The 15,847-nt window shown below is 54.1% G+C and overlaps 2 protein-coding genes across 2 annotated transcripts; both read right to left on the minus strand.

Annotated features, from left to right (window-relative positions):
• Window positions 1–4,925: 4,925 nt before the first annotated feature.
• On the minus strand, window positions 4,926–6,419 carry MRS44_008869 (uncharacterized protein; the record flags this gene model as incomplete). The annotated part of the gene is made up of 5 exons (XM_046281220.2): window positions 4,926–4,946; window positions 5,054–5,173; window positions 5,246–5,335; window positions 5,390–6,108; window positions 6,290–6,419. 5 exons carry the CDS (start codon window positions 6,417–6,419, stop codon window positions 4,926–4,928), a joined length of 1,080 nt encoding a protein of 359 aa, XP_046132323.1.
• A 5,699-nt stretch (window positions 6,420–12,118) lies between these two features.
• Window positions 12,119–14,378, minus strand: MRS44_008870 (uncharacterized protein; the record flags this gene model as incomplete). The annotated part of the gene is made up of 3 exons (XM_046269715.2): window positions 12,119–12,230; window positions 12,291–14,026; window positions 14,139–14,378. The coding sequence occupies 3 exons, from the start codon at window positions 14,376–14,378 to the stop codon at window positions 12,119–12,121; spliced, it is 2,088 nt and encodes a 695-aa protein (XP_046132324.2).
• Window positions 14,379–15,847: the final 1,469 nt, after the last annotated feature.

Here is a 15,847-nt window from a genome sequence, read left to right on the forward strand (position 1 = left end):
GGTGGGCAAGTTGATGGGGGGAGGCTCTTAATATGTATCTCGAGGGAGGGTGTGGTTGATGGAGGGCAGCGTCAGAACAGCGTCAGGGTTTGGACTTGGAGACGGGTATCGTTCTGGAAGATGTGGAGCAGGGGTGAGGAACAAGGCACAAGGCGAAAGCCGAGAGGCGGTAGAGAGGCAGATTGAAGCCTGGAGGAGTGTCGAGACAAGGGCAAGGGCGGTGAGATCGGAAGCTGGGAACGGAGGGCAGAGTCGACAAAGCGGAGGAAGGGGATCCTCTTTTGGGAGTCGGGCTGTTTCAGAACTGGGTCGAGTGACGACGTACGGAGAGAGGAATGTAAGGAGTCGGGAGCAAGGTCGACGAGAAACAAGAGAGGAACACGGTCGAGCCACCTCGTGAACCGAGAAACGGGGTCGCGACGACACGTTGGACGAGGGCGCAAGAGTCGGGCGAAACAGGGATCGAGCGCACGTTGCAGGGCGCGCGCAGAGGGTTGCGAAGAAGGGGGAATGCGACGGAGCTGATGACTGCGCTGCTTTGCTTGCGTGCGTGTGTCTGGAGGTGGAGGTGGTGGACAAGGATGAAGGGTCGGGCGGTGATGCGACAACGAGACCAGAAGGTCGATGAAATCTGCAAGCCACACCAGTAGCCAGGGGCGCGGTCGCCACAGGAAGACAGGGATTAGTCTAACAGAGGGGGCTCAAAAAACCAAACGGTTTCTCCTCTTGGTGCGTGGCGGACGGGCGGCTGGAGGGCTGCTGTCTTGATTTGGGCATCGGCATGACCGGGGGGGTTGTCACGGATGGGATGGGAAATGGCGACGTTGCGCTACGGGGGTCACCTGGCCGAGAAAGTCAATGGGTCAAGAGATGAGCTTGATGCAGCAGTGACAGAATGGACGGATGCGTTGCTCAGGGGCGTAAGCAGGTAGGAGATAAGGAATTTTGGTGGTTCCAGACGCCGTTGGTGATGCAAACATGAATATTGCGTGGTGTTGATGTTGTTGGCGGTTGTGAGCCCTGCCCTGACCAACCCGACGGACGGGACTCGACTCTCAGTCAGCAACAGCCCAGCAGCAACACCTGAAGCGTCCCACCCCGCCCGCTGAATCGCCCACTGCAGCAGCTCGTTCGAGTGAGAACGGGTCTCTGCAGCATGCGGCTGTCCAGAAACAGACTCTGAGGTGCCTCGGGTTCCTGGCATGAAGTGCAGGCATCTTCTGGCCAACCATTTCGTGTCTGGGAACCAATCACATGCGAGACAATCCTCCACTCCATCTGCCGACTGGGACATGGGTCTCACCACCAAGCTTCCCAAGTCAATATCCACGACGTGTAGGATTCCATCCAGTTCCTGCCAACGTAAGATGATTGATTCACTCGTCACATTTCATAGCGGGAAACGGCGAAGACCAAGACGCAATTCGAGTGTCATCCCATTCGACGTTGCCTTGACCACGCTGCTTCCGAATTCCCTCACAAATTCCAATGGGGGAACACGCTTCGTCTCAGCCGATCCCTAGTCCCGGCATTCAATACCAGGTTCTGATATCGCCCGGTCTTGCCTACCGATCCTACTCTTACTCTCATCCCCCAGCATCTTAGCATGAGCATGACGACTCTTCATCTGTCCCGTCCCCGTCCCACGGGCTTAGACCGAAGCTAGCGCAAACCGCCCTTGTTTCACGCTCTTGTTTCACACCAGTAAACGACATGGGGGACACTGATCTCGCTCGTCGAAACAGACGGTGAAGAGAGAAGAGCCGATGATGGCGCACGCGACTTCCGAGCGTTGCAACCTACCACACGAGGCTTTGGAGTCGACGCAAATAGGGCACGCACCCGATCAAGAGTCTCACAACAAAGACTGCTTTGATATTTGTGTCAACCACCGAGTCGTGGTATGCACGGTTTCGGCAATCATACTGGCTTCTGGAATAAGCCCCAGCCATGAATGAATTGAGGCTTTGTTTTTTTTTCTTTGGTCTCACTCAGCCAAGTCACGATGAGAACAATGGCGGTGGCGCTACCTGCGGAATCCAGAGTTTCCGGAAACGTCGACACGGCGCGGCTGTGACGACTGAAGCATGGGCACGAGGACGGCCTCGGCTCTTCTTTCACACTACGTTTTGCTTGAGAGAGAGCTGAAAAGAAAGTCGAGAACAAGCAGGGTGCATCGCTGACTGGCAACCTTGTAGCCTCTGACGAACCCATGAGTGCATTGCCGGAACGGAACGCAGAGACTCGGCGAGAGCAGCCGGGCAGATGGCTTTGTTCTTCGAGAACCATGGCATCATGCGTGCATTTTGCCCGCCCGGGTCCATTTCGTCCTTCTTTGTTGACTTTGCTCGTGTCTGACGCTTCAGCCTTGTCCGTGGTTCGATGTAAGAAGAGGGCTTGGCTGCATCAAAGACCAACAACACCAGACAAAGACGAGCCATGCTACGGTACTCTCGAACAAAAGAAAGCACTCGCCGAGAATAGCGTCAGAATCGCCAGTCCTTCAAACCACAATCAACCCACAATCGTTTCTTCTAGCGCCTCTGCCGACCTCCTAATGCACATCATCAAGATCAACCACCACCGTTATTTCCCCAGACCCCCATCACCAACCCTCATTAAAGCCTCAGTAATTCGAGGAGCGTGTAAAAAAGCAAGTCCATGCTCAACAAGCTCACTTGCTCCCCCCACGGCTTGACTTGCAATTCTATTCATAGCACGTTCCTCCTCAAGCCACAACACACGAGATGCCTCAATGCCCGCAAATTGCGCCAGGCGTCGTGGCGGGTCCCTTTGAGGCTTGAGGTAGCAGCACCCCGGCATCGCCGAACGTTTCTAGAACAGACGGCGTCGGGAGAGCCTCCTTGGGACATTTCATCGTTGACCGCTCTCCTTGGCTTCTACTCCTTGATGAAAGAGAGCTAAAGCATTAATGCACATCTTAAGATCTCAGTCTGCCAGACTACAACGCTGTAATCCCCATGCTACTCCCTCTCCTTAATGACTCTTCCTCAGTATCGGAGACCATCTTCTTGTCCCATTGTAGATGCAGAAACTGTGGACTCGATCAGTCTCGGACCATCATCAGGTACGCGCTCTCGTAGTACGCATATCGACTCCATCCCGTGATGTGTGACCAACGGTCCAACAAGAGGCGCCAGTCTTTTTCATATTTGTTTTTGCCCCATTGCGTATTCTTGCTTCTTTCGTCAAGCCATCGTCATATAACGTGCATCTTCCTTTGTCTTTGTCTCCTGATGCCCAACGCTGCGGGTGGGAGCGGAGAGTTGTTGGTTCCCTGATTCATTCAGCTTGTCCGGCTCCCCGACAGGAGCACTGTTTGTCCTTAAAGACTGCACATGCCCCCATCTTTGAGAACTGTCAATCTTGTAACCGCATCCTACACGTTCGCGCGTACCCGTTCCAGAGAGGATACTTGAGACTGTGATCGCTACCAGACCTTGGGCTGTGAGAGTACCACCGAGCCAAGAAGGTATATGTTCAGCATGCTTCTACCTCCATTCATCCCCTTTGTCACCAGCCGAGTTACGAGATGGCCATGAGACTCAGTTGGAGCAGTGATATTGCCCTGCCCGTCGCCCGTCCATATTTGCATATCGTGTGTTGCGGCATGTCCGATTGACTTGCGCCCCAAATATCGCATACATCTTTTCACATTATGATACTTCAGTCCTTACCTTCTTTTCTATAATTCATCGCACAAGACATCACTTCATGACGATGAGGAGCCGAGTCTCAAGAAGGGGACCATTAAATATCTATCTCCTCTATCCTCCCATCTCCCTGCGGATCTCTCCTTGACCGCTGCAACATTTCAAAATCAACGCATGATAGCCTCCCGAGTCATGACACAACCATATCCTTATCCCTCAACCGTCGATGAGGAATTCCAATCCAGATGGGACTATCCGTACAATGTAAGAACTAAATCAAGAAACAGTGCAACATGGGGATCCGAGACAACAACCATGACAGCATAGAAACCATTCATCGAAAACACCATGCCCGGAGAATCAACTGGTCCTCCAAGGGATAATCCCCAAACCAGATGAGCCCCCTCAAGAGTCGAGTCCCCGATAAAGTCCAGGTTTCTCACCCGAGCTGAGCTCATGGCTTCTTCCAATCGCGACAACTCCGCCAGCAAACACGTCCATCCAGCCGAGTCCGTCCAGGGAGTGCCGAGTAATTTCAGAATTCGTGATATACGCCAGCGACTGGGAACGACGGATAGGCGGCAAGTGTGGATAGCTTTTGAAACATCATGGTGTATTATCTCGAGGTCTGAAATTTTTGCTCGGTATAGCCGTCAACTCCCTTGGATTCCCCTAGTATGAAATCGTCCTCCCACAGCTGACCCCGGCTCGTTGAATTATCGCTTTGTAGTAGAAAAACGGTCGGAACCGAGAAGTGCGTGCCGCGGAGACTCGAGGCGCATACAGGGGGCAACTGAAGAACACAGAGGAAACCCATCCAGTAATACAACCACCCATTACTAACAACCCAAGTTGTGTCAGAAAAGGGGAAACTATGGTGCAGAGAATTTTGCAGTGCGGAGGGAGACAAGAAACGATGAGGAAAACAACGACGAAAAATAAAAGAAATGGAGGTATCGCATCAGCCAGTGTATCTTCTTTCCCAAGTCCACCACGGGAAAACAGCCCACATTCGAGTTCTCGCGTGCGTCCGGCCGGGGAAAGTCGTCTGTAGAGGGTATGTGTGAGAGATAGGTGCGGTTCGTCACGTCGTCCTGCGTACGCCAATAGTCGCGACTGTGATGGGCGTCGTTGGTCCTGTTCGAAATCGGTGGGCGATATAATCGTTTGAACGTAGATGGTATAGAGGCCGCGGCGCGTACTGGCATTTGTATATCCAGACAAAAGGTCCATCGTGGTCGCAAACAGCGTTTAGTAGGCCCAGATTTTAAGCTGGGGATCATGTTAGTCATGACTCCATTGTAGAAACCCACCCCAGCATTCCGAGCCAGGCAGAGGATACGCCTGTGGCGCCGTTGATGGTTCAGCAGTTTACTCACCAGAGAATCCCATGAGCCCGTGCACAAGCTTGTGCCATCGTTGCTCACGCCCAAGCAGCTGACTCGGTTCTCGTGGCCGACGAGAGATCCAACCTTCTCACCCCGAGTAATATCCCACACCTATGTCATGTTAGCAAGAGTGGAATTATCCAGGCTCGAGAACAATGCCACGAGCCAGACAATAATGCTCACCTTGCACTCGAAGTCATCATATCCAGCAAAGAGCAATCGTCCGGAGACGGATGTGGCTACCGAGGTGATGCCACAGAGAATGGACTCAGACTACCAATTGCGTTAGCGTAGGCTCAGGAGCCAATTTGCCAGACCCACACTTACCCCGTAGAGGTTGAGTTCACGATCAGCGCGAATATCAAAGAGACGGCAAGTGGCATCGTCGGATCCAGTCACAAACGAGTGGCCGTCAGGGAAGAACTGGATGGCGTTGATATCGGACTCGTGGCCAGCAAAGGTCTGGACAGCCTTGCCGGCGCGGATATCCCAGAGCTTGGCGAAGGCGTCGCAAGCACCAGAAATGAAGGTGTTCTGGTTGGTCGGGTTGAGGCTGATGCTCATGACGTCGCCGAGATGGTCGGCAAACTCGGTCACCTTCTGGCCCGTCTCAATATCCCACTTCATACAAGTCATGTCACCCGATGAGGTGAGGATGCTGCGGTCGTTGATGAAGCGGCAGCAGGACAGGTAGCCGGCGTGGCCAGACAGCTCGCGGGCGACACGCGTGGGGCCATCGCGTTGCTGGTTGAGGTTGTAGATAGAGCAGATATTGTCGAGACCACCGCAAGCAACAAAGTTGCCGCTGGGGGCGTAGGCGCAGGTCATGACCCAAGATGAACGCAGGGGGATAGCGTGGACCTTGTTGGTGGTGTAAGCATCCCAGATAATGAGCTTGCCATCCTGAGAAGCAGAGACGAGGTGTCTCCGATCGGTAGACCAGTGCATGGCATAAATCTTGGCCAGATGACCCTTGAGCGTCCGCTTGGCCTTCATCAGCTGGTTCTTGGGGATAGGCTCGTGGGCCTGTTGCGCGACAGCGCGAACTGGTGGATTGGAAAGACCGCGTCAGCATTGATTTCTACAGCAAGAACAAGACAATGGCGGAATGGCGTTGAGAGCGCATGGAAGCTTTGTTTACAGCTCACGTCCATGCAATCATCGCGGGTGTTGATGTGACGGGCCATCACACCCGCCAGGGGAGAGCAAACGAGGAGAAGCACATACGGGTTGTGTCGGCGAGGTCATCCTTCTTCCTCTTGATTCGGTCCTTCAGAGTCTCAGCTTCGCGACGGGCCTGCTGGATGCGCGATTGCATAGCCTCGGGCGACACATCGCTGGGGCCTTGAGAATTCATTGTGATCGAACGACGGACGCGCGAGGAGCGAGACGGAGAGCGGGATGGAGTGTTTCGGAAGCGGTGTCGAGGGCGAGAACGAAGTCCAGGGGAAGACGACGATGCTCAGGTCCAAGTCGAGCTCGAGGAGAGCAGAGCAAAGCAGAAAGGAGCGGCGATCGAGAGGAGAAATTGACGATGGGCGGAAACAGAGGCTCGGCCGGCTGAGGTCGGTGGATGAATGGATGGAAATGGACAAACTGCAGTGCGAGTGGAGAGGGAGATGGCCGGAGAGGGAGAGGGAGCGAGGAGAGGAGGATTGCTAGTGGTAGGGGCCCTTTAGGGGGGAGGGAATGCAAGCTACAGGGGGGTGTGTGCGTCGAGTGGGTGAGTGTGGGCGCGGGCGGCGGGCGAGCCAGTCGCAGCACAATGCCTTAGCTGGAGGACGGGACCTAGGACATGACCACCATCCATCCCAAATATCGACAGCTGCGGACGGGCAGAATTTCGGCCGGTTCCTCAAAGTCAGCTGTATTCCAGGTAACTTGGGTATTCGGGTATTGTTTTGCGGTTCTTGATGCTATCGTAGACGGTACAAGAGAAGCAGGAATAACGCTCCCGTCTGCCGCACTGCCTCGGTCCGCCCAAAGACGGGTACATCGTCCCTCTCAACGTCCAAAGCAAATTCAATGTACCTCGATTTCTCCAAGGCCCCGCCGTCAATTTACAGTGGACTTCCACCAAGGAGACGCACGCACCGCACCTGCAACTAGAACCCTGCGGCCGTCGCCGTCGCCCCGACCCTTTTTGTGCACTTCTTCCGGGCTTCCATCCATCCATTGATCCATCATCCACTCAAATGGCATCCTCTTCATGTACGGGCTCCATGGCCATCATCATCGACATCACCACCTACGTTTGGATATCTCATTCCAACTTTAAACGCGCAATGCCCTCCTTTATCGGAGACGCCTACTGTCGACTATGATCCAAGTCCCAGCCTGGAGCCGAGCTGTCCTGTCCCCTCCTCCAGGCGATGGGACTTTGTGCAGCAGTACTTTCATATTACATTACATGCACAGCATCAACAACAGACCAGCCCCTGACCTCGTCCTGGGAACCATCAACTAAGCCCACCCGAGCTTCCATCAGAACCTCACCTCGCCCACTGAGAGGCCGAGCCAGGCCTTTCCGGGCAGCGAACAGGGCTAGAGCCTCGCCCTAGCAGCGGAGGGACCTAGCCCGAGCTGGATGCAAGTCTGGAGGCGCACCACCACAAACCGGATTGCAACCCAGATTGCAGTGGGCACGGCCACTGGATGCGTCCGCTGGTCAGAGGGCAATCCACCCAGAGCCACTGAGGTGATCTCCCGCCAAATTTGATCATGGCATCCATCCAGCTCCGACAAGCTTCAACACCAGAGAACCAGCCCACGGCATTGGATATCACAGGTCATCTGCTAATACGACACAGTGTCCTACCCGGGTCGCCTCAAGGGTGATCATGACAGTCAAGGCTGTCGACGATAGCATGTTCTTCTACTTATTCAGGAGGAGGACCAGGTGCCTGTTTAGCAACTCATACCTAGAACCCGGACTAGCTACTCGTAGCTTGGGCCAAGACGAGCCCAGTCCGGCCCAGAAGAAGGTGTACAAACGCTGCTTGCTGCCCTCAAGAGTGACATTGAGCTTCACAATACACCTGCTGGTCTCAGAGGTATCTCCTCCAAAGCCGTCGTGGGCTGTTTTCCGGGCTGCCGCCTACGGGCCTTGTCGACTCCACCGTCATCCACTCAAATCAATCCTCGCTGGTTCACTTACTCGACGGGGTTCAACCCAGTGACCCCCGGAAGGAAAACACGACATGGTCGACAGGCAGGACCTGCTTGGTACCATATGGGGTTGCCGCCCCCCCCATTGTCGTCGGGACAATGATTGGTTTTGTCTACGGCCCCTTGCGGCCGAACAAAGTCCTGGCGATGAGGGCCTTGTTTCTCCAGTTGTCACTCCTGGCTTGCTCCCAAGCAGCTGGAATGGACAGAAACAAAACACCAGGTCTCGGGTGGTCACCACGCTTCTCCCCAGGTACGGACAGTCCAGGGCTTCGAGTCGGCTTCTTCAAGCCCCCCTACGGTATGGTATGCTTGACCCGTAACCTTGTGGTCAGTCGGCTCCCGCAATAGCCAAGGATGCTCGGTACCTTGGTACGGTTTCGTCAACAAGACACCCGTGGAACAAGACACATTGTCCGGCCCCGGGACAACGGGACTCTACCCAGGCACGAAGATGTCTAGAGCAGGGCCCAAGAAAGCTTTGCACAACTCAAAAAACCTACTGTGCCGACGTCGTTTGCGACTTCGGAGTTGGAGGCGATATCTACCAGCAACCATGCCTCCAACACTGTTCCAACAGGCAATGACCATCCTGCAACAATTCGGTCGCAACCCCCCGGCTCCCATCATGGTACATATGGGGCAAGCAGCTGCAAGCCTTCCGGGGAACAAATGGAGCCGCGGAGGATCTTGTGGAGCCAACCTCAGGAGCTCCAGCAATCCCCTGTTCCTTGCAAGGCAGGCTCCTTGGGGGCTTGTCCTGCTTGTTCCTCTGTTGCGATTCTGGACCCTGCTCCTCCATGGATGGCTTTCTCGGTTGTCCTGGCTGTCGATCATTCTTGCACTCAATTGCTGGCAATGGACCAAGAGGCTCAGGTGCTTGTTCGCCGTTTACGTCTGGCGGCGTTCAGCAGGAAGCTTATTGATAGGGCGACTCCTCTGATTCGAGCCGCCAACCTCCACCCACACCCATATCCGTCGACTGCTCGTACGACAGCCATTCCGCGGCTCAGCCTGAAGCAAAGCAGCCAACCGCCATTTGTCAGACAGTTGATTCCGAATAAGGAGTGGGCGCTCTCGCTGTTTAAGAAGAGCCGAGCAGGGCACAACATTGTTGGCGTTTTTCCCTTTGGCCAGGCAGGGACTTTGGACGAGTGACGGTGCCGTACTACAGATGGTACCTGCAGCAGAATGCAACCTCCAAAGTGCGCTATGCATAGCGCATCCAGATCACAATGCCTATGGATGGGATGGTCGAGTTCCACATATGCCAGTGCCTTTTTGAGGACAGCCAGCAAAAGCGGCTTTTCTCATCTACGATCGAGGCCATCTCTGGGTTCTCGAATAGTCGGCTTGGCTGGCTGGTATGGTTGTCTGTCCAGTCAAATACATCCCGAGTCTGTCAAGATCGGCCTTCCGCCGCCGTGGCTCCAAGATTTTCATGGTGTCATGTTCCCAGGTTAGCCTCGCCCACTGCAGAAAAGTTGGGACAAGACAACGCGCCTTGAGACAGGCATGCGTTTATTCGATTCAACATCCAATGGCGCCTATTAGGGCAGAAGGTCCAGGGCCCCAGCGCAATTTACCATCCGCCAAACATCCACCCACTCAAGGCCTGAAGGAGGGGCTTACGATGTGGCCGAACCCCAGTCCCCTTACCCGTCCCATTCCAAGTCCGGATAGTGATGGACGATGGACGATGATGCCCCTGATGAGCTCAGGGGTGTTGACAGGCATTTCTTCCCGACTGCCTTTTCCAGACAACCAGGGCACATTGACTGTTAACCCGAGGTCTCGTGCAGACATAGTTGCGCAGTGGTCAAAAATATCCTTTCGGCTAACAGTCACAGATTCGACATGTTTGCCGTTCCTGTACCTTGAACTATCTCGCGATGACAATCTCGGCCTTGTTCCCAAATCGACATCACGGCTTCGGTGCAAGGTTGCTCTCACCAACAGGTTACCAGTTTTCAAGCCGGCATTAGCAATGACAGCCCATTGCAATATTTGGGCTTGTTATATGCCGCGCCTCGTTCAACAGACTTGTCGTCAATGCCACAAAGAGCAATTGCCGTGGCCTCACCGGTGTTGATCTCTCCTGACTCCTGATCAAAGGCGCGCTCATTTGAGTCGGGAAAATCTTGAGACCAGGCGATAGCTTGCCGGCTTGGCGCCCCTTTTGCTTCCAGATCGTCCTTCGCACCAGCATGGCCGGCAGACAGACAGACAGACAGCAGCGCCTGCATGTGTGTTCCCCTATCTCCGGTGCATGATTCATGACACCACCTCCGTTTATTTCCTTCTCGAAGCCCTAGCCAAGACTTCCCTTTGTCCCAGCGACCGGGCTCCGTTTTCGATGTGACGGAAAGTTGGACGCCAAATTTGTCTTGTTTCCTCTCATGGCTTGACCAAGGCGTTTTCCCTTGCTCGTCGTCACTTGGTGTTGGTTCGCGCTTACAAATGTGAACAGAAGCTCGGCGATCTCATTTCTGCGAGATGCGACGCAGCTAGAGAGAGCTTCCTTTTTCCTTGTCTTGCCGTGTCTTGTCTTGTCTCGTCTTGTCTTTCTTTTCTTTTTCCCGGCTCAATGTGCCTTGTCCATGTCGCAATATGCAGACATGACTCAGTGTCGAATAACCCTACGCAGGTCCGCGAGCCGTGCGCTGTGTTACCAGTGAAGAATTGTTAGTCCGAGAGCGTCCCTACGTAACCAAATCTAAAGCTCTCCGTGGATGCATAAGGCCTTATTCGACAAACAACGTCGTGGATAGGGAAAACAAGAGACATCGCGCTCAGGAGAACATTCCCTTGGCTATGCTCAGGTAGCACGTAGCTGCTAGCTATGGATGCTATGGAGTCCGATGTGAATTACCACAGCCCACGGGAAACAGTGAATAAATCGATTTAACTACCTGCAAGTCCAAGGTATCGAATCGTATTGAAATATTCCTGAGTAGCTTTCTATGGGGGCAAAAAGGGCAACGAGACCGTCAAGACACAGAGCTTGCCTCTCGCCATGCGATGCTCTCTCGTCAAGGTTATCCACTCAACATATCTGACACACCAGAACTGAGCATATCAAAGGCAAACTCGTCGGCTCCTTGTAACTGGGCTAGTTGTGGGAAGATCTGCCCGTAATTTACCTCCCGCAATAAGCATCCATTGTAGACCGAGTCCATCAGGGCCTGGTGAGTCGGTGTAACAGAGAAGGGTGCACCGGGGGAGGCATCCATACCATGACCATAGTTCATGGTCTGTGAAACTTTCCGATAGCAAGTCTTGCCTTTGGCATATGAGTAATGGGACATTTGCCAAGACACAACTCATTACTCGGTTATGCGAGCGTGGTCCTTGTCTGTCTGTGAACGTCCGGAAATGGTGGTTGAGTTTGCCCATGCTCGCTACCCTGTAGAGGCCAACAATCGTGGCAGAACATCACTCTTTTCTAGCCCAGCGCCACTGTACAATAGTCCAGCGGGGGTGGGCATTCGGTTGGATGATTGTGTTTTCTCGGTCTTATCAAGTTAACTAACTTGTGGTGTTGACATTGTCGATAATGCTGATCCCCTGGGTTGTCAATGGCGGACAGTGAACTATATTGCATCGGCTTCAATTCAACTACATGTAGAATCACAATTTGTAGATAATCAGGTACTATATGGACAGCAACCACATATACTGACCGTCCATCAAGAGGTATCTTCTCATCAAACCAAAACCCGTGAATCTCTTAAAAATAAATAGAAATACCCATAAAGGCCTACCCAATCCCAACCAGAAGCTCTACCATATTTTATCTACATCCAATAGCCCACCACATAGGACCGAATTCTAGTATTTCCCTAAACCAGAAGTCTACTCCAGTACCCATCCCCATGTAAAAATCACCTAGTGTGTGCTTGCCCACTCCCTGAACCACTCCAGCGCCTCTGGGTTGGCGACGCTCGCATTGGTCTTGACGTCTAGACCAGAAAGAATTTGCTTGACTGCCACCTCGATCCTACAACCAAAAAGTCAGCACTGACCAATATCAAAGCTCGAAAAGTAAATGGGTACTCACTTCTTGCCGTTGCCCGTCTTGGGAACCCCTCCGCCACACTCCTCCACGACACCAGGGACGTGTCGTGGGCTCAGTTCGGCCTTGATCTTGGCCTTGATGCGTGTGCGTAGGTCGTCACCAAACTTTTGACCGGGAACCATCACCACAAAGAGACAGACCGTCTCGTCTGTGTCCGTTTCCCTTCGGCGTCCAATGCACACAGCGTCCTCAACCTCCGAGGCAAAGAAGCGTGTTAGGATGTTGTAGATCTCGGCTGATCCGAATCGCACGCCCGAGGGCTTCAGAACACCGTCTGATCGACCCAGCATGACGAGACTTCCCGTTCCAGGGTCGGGGATTCGCACAAAGTCACCGTGGTGCCACACTGGTCCATCCACACCGCAAACATTCTCGAATCGATCGAAGTAGGCCGACTTATACTTGGCCTCGCCGTTGGCGCCGAAGAAGGTAAGGGGTTGGCACGGGAAGGGCTTGACGCAGAGGAGGTCGCCAGGCTCACCAGCCGGGATCGGCTCTCCTGTGACAGAGTCGACTGCACGAATAGCCATACCAAGGCCGGCGCATTGGATCTCACCGACACGCACGGGGAGGAGTGGACAGGGCGCACCGAAGAGGGAGATGATGTCTGTGCCTCCGGTGATGGAGCCAAGGTTGATGTGCTTCGGGAAAGCCTCGTAGACAAACTTGAAGGTGGAAGGGGGAAGAGGTGAGGCAGTCGAGTAGATGGCCTGGAGTTTGGAGAGGTCAATGGACTTGTCGCGGATAGGGTAGACGCCACTGGCCTCGAGGGCGGTCAAGTAAGCGGCCGAGGTGCCAAAGTGAGTAACCTCAAACTCGGAAAGGAGGCGTGGGATAGAGAGGTGAGAATGAGGGCGGAAGGGCGAGCCAGAGTAGACAATGACGGTAGCACCAACTGCAAGGGCACCGATGCTCCAGTGCCACATCATCCACGAGGTCGTGGTGTAGTAGAGCATCCTGGACGATGAAGTGAGCGAGCAGTGAAGCAGATGCTCCTTCTTGTGTTGCAGGAGCGTACCAAGTGCCGTGTGGACAATGGCCTTGGGAAGTCCAGTAGTACCGCTCGAGTAGAGTACATAGAGAGGGTGCGAAGGAGGAAGCTGCTCAAACTTGATCGCCTCGTCAGATGCAGAGTCGAGGAACTTGGCATACTCGACCGCTGAAACTCCCTGCTTGCTAATCTCTTCAAGACCAAGTCCTCCCGAGCTGATGTTGTTGATAACAACCACGGTCTCAAGTCCATTGCCCTTCAGAGCGCTCACAATCTCGGTCGTCTTTGAGACACTGGACCACTCCTTGCCATTGTAGACAGTGCCGTTGTCAGCGAACAGGACCTTGGGCGCAATCTGGTTTAGACGATCCAAAACAGCCGAAACGCCGTTATCAGGACTGATTCCGGTCCAGATAGCACCAATTGCGGCAGCGCCGAGCATCGCGACAAGCGCCTCGACATGGTTAGAAACGAAACCCGCGACAACGTCATTGGGCTTGAGGCCCGCTGCGCGTAGAGCGTTGGAGCAGCGGCGAACGGCCTCTCGGAGCTCAGCCCATGAAGTTGTCACCGTGGAGCCGGGGAGCTCGGTAACGGTGATGACGGCTGGAGAATCCGGTTCGGGAAGTGGAGATGTTGCGGGAAAGAGGAGGTTCTCGGCAAAGTTGAGACGAGCAGTTGAGAAGAAGTCGGGGCGAGGATACATGGGAGCGTTAGAAGGAAGGACCTGCGAGGGGAATTAGTCGAGTTTAATAGCCATTGAAGCATATTGAAGGCCAATTGGTGTTCCTCAACCGGCTGTAAATGCCCTTCGAGATCCGTCTTCATGGCTTTCGTACCTCGTCGAACGGCTTAGATGCCGTGATGCCCACAAAGTGCCAAACTTCCTCCCAGAACAAAGCCACCTCGTCAATGGACCACTTGTACAATGCTGGGTAGCCATCTAAGCTCAGCCCGTGCTTCTTGTTGACATGCTGAAGAAACTCCCACATCGGAGTCGACTCGGGATTCGGATGCCTCCAGAGCACATTGTCGTCCGGAGGCGCCGCAGCGGATGGAGCAAGCTTATCGATTGACATGACGGCCATTGAGAGTAAAGTAGAGACGGTGAGAAGCTGGTCGGTCAGACAACCCCTCGAGATGGTGTTTTTGTTGGGGAAGAACTGAGTGACGTCGACTCTGGGGAAGGAGAGATGGCTGGGGATTCAATGGGGAGACGCAGTACGAGAAAGCAGCAGGACAGACAGGAGAGCAGAGTATGAGGAAGAAGGAATTGCGCTATTATTGTTCACCGAGGAGGAAAAATGGTATCAAAGATTTGATTATTCCGAAGGAGCTCTACATTTCCGACCTGGAAACGCGGAACACCAGAGATACTGGCCGTTGAAAGCCGTCCCCTCCCGCTCTCGGCTTTCCCCCACCCCGCACGGCGGCGGTCCGACCCCGAGATGTGGCTGTGGTGGGGGAGGCTGAGAAGAGTGATGAGCCACATATGGCTGGAGAGTTGTCTGTGGCTTGAGTCGAGGCTTGAGGCTTTACGCCGAACCCCACATTGGCCTCGCAACTTGGATGATATGATGGTGGACACGACCCTTTTAAACCAGATGGAGGAGTCCCTGGCCAAGAGCGGGCAACGGCCTGTCTTGCTTCTGCTTTCTTTTGATCAAAGCTTCCATGCTATGGAATAGACACCCGGAACATGGGAAGCTCTGGATAAAAGAAAAGAAATCAGTCACCAAAAAGCAACCCTGTGGCAGTATATCATGATCATGGAGATTCCAACGTTAGCTGAAGTAAAGTCACGTTGTCTCAGGGAGATGGCAATTTCGCCAAATTGGACCCTGTAAAAGAGCCTTGATGTGGTTGCCACGGGAGAGAGCTCGCTGAGGCTCGGGATGCTGATCTTCCCGAGTCGCCGGGGGCGAACCCTGGACCTGGGACTGGGAGGCACTTCGCGATGGGATGCGTCATGTTGATTCAGCGAGACCCCTTGCCTGGTGTTTTGCATCCTGCCTCGGTGCTGGGTTTCTGACTCTCCCCAGCGCGATTTGATCCGGCTGTGTCGTTGATGAGCCCTCGCTTGGGATTTGGCCCCGAGGTGAGCTGAGACGAAACGAGACAACTCAGACCCGAGAGGAGGGAACCACAGTCACGATATCAATCCGGGAGCAATGGCACGATATATTCGGAATAGAGACGCAGGCTGATGCAAACCGAGGCTGAAGGCGCACCTTTTACACTGGGGAATAGAGGTGGTCGAGAGGTCGGTCCGGGGTGTCACGGGGCAAGATCCTCGCGGTCCGCCTGCATTAGTTGGGCCTCTGGCCAGAAGAAGCTGGCGGTGAGGGACGAGTTGCAGCATGTCGTGCGTGCGGCTGATGCGGTTGAGGATCTACTGCTGCGTGTAGTTCCTGCTGGTTGTTGTGTTATGCAAGGCGCCGCCGCGCCGGGCGGATTGTCCAACCGCTGTGTGGCATCTAATCGCGCCGCGTGTCGGTGTGTAAGCGCCCGCCCATGCAGTTATGTCGAGACCTCGTGCCATTTATAC

Source organism: Fusarium solani (assembly GCF_023522795.1).
Source record: "Fusarium solani strain SB1 chromosome Unknown bctg00000005, whole genome shotgun sequence".
NCBI classification, from domain to species: domain Eukaryota; kingdom Fungi; phylum Ascomycota; class Sordariomycetes; order Hypocreales; family Nectriaceae; genus Fusarium; species Fusarium solani.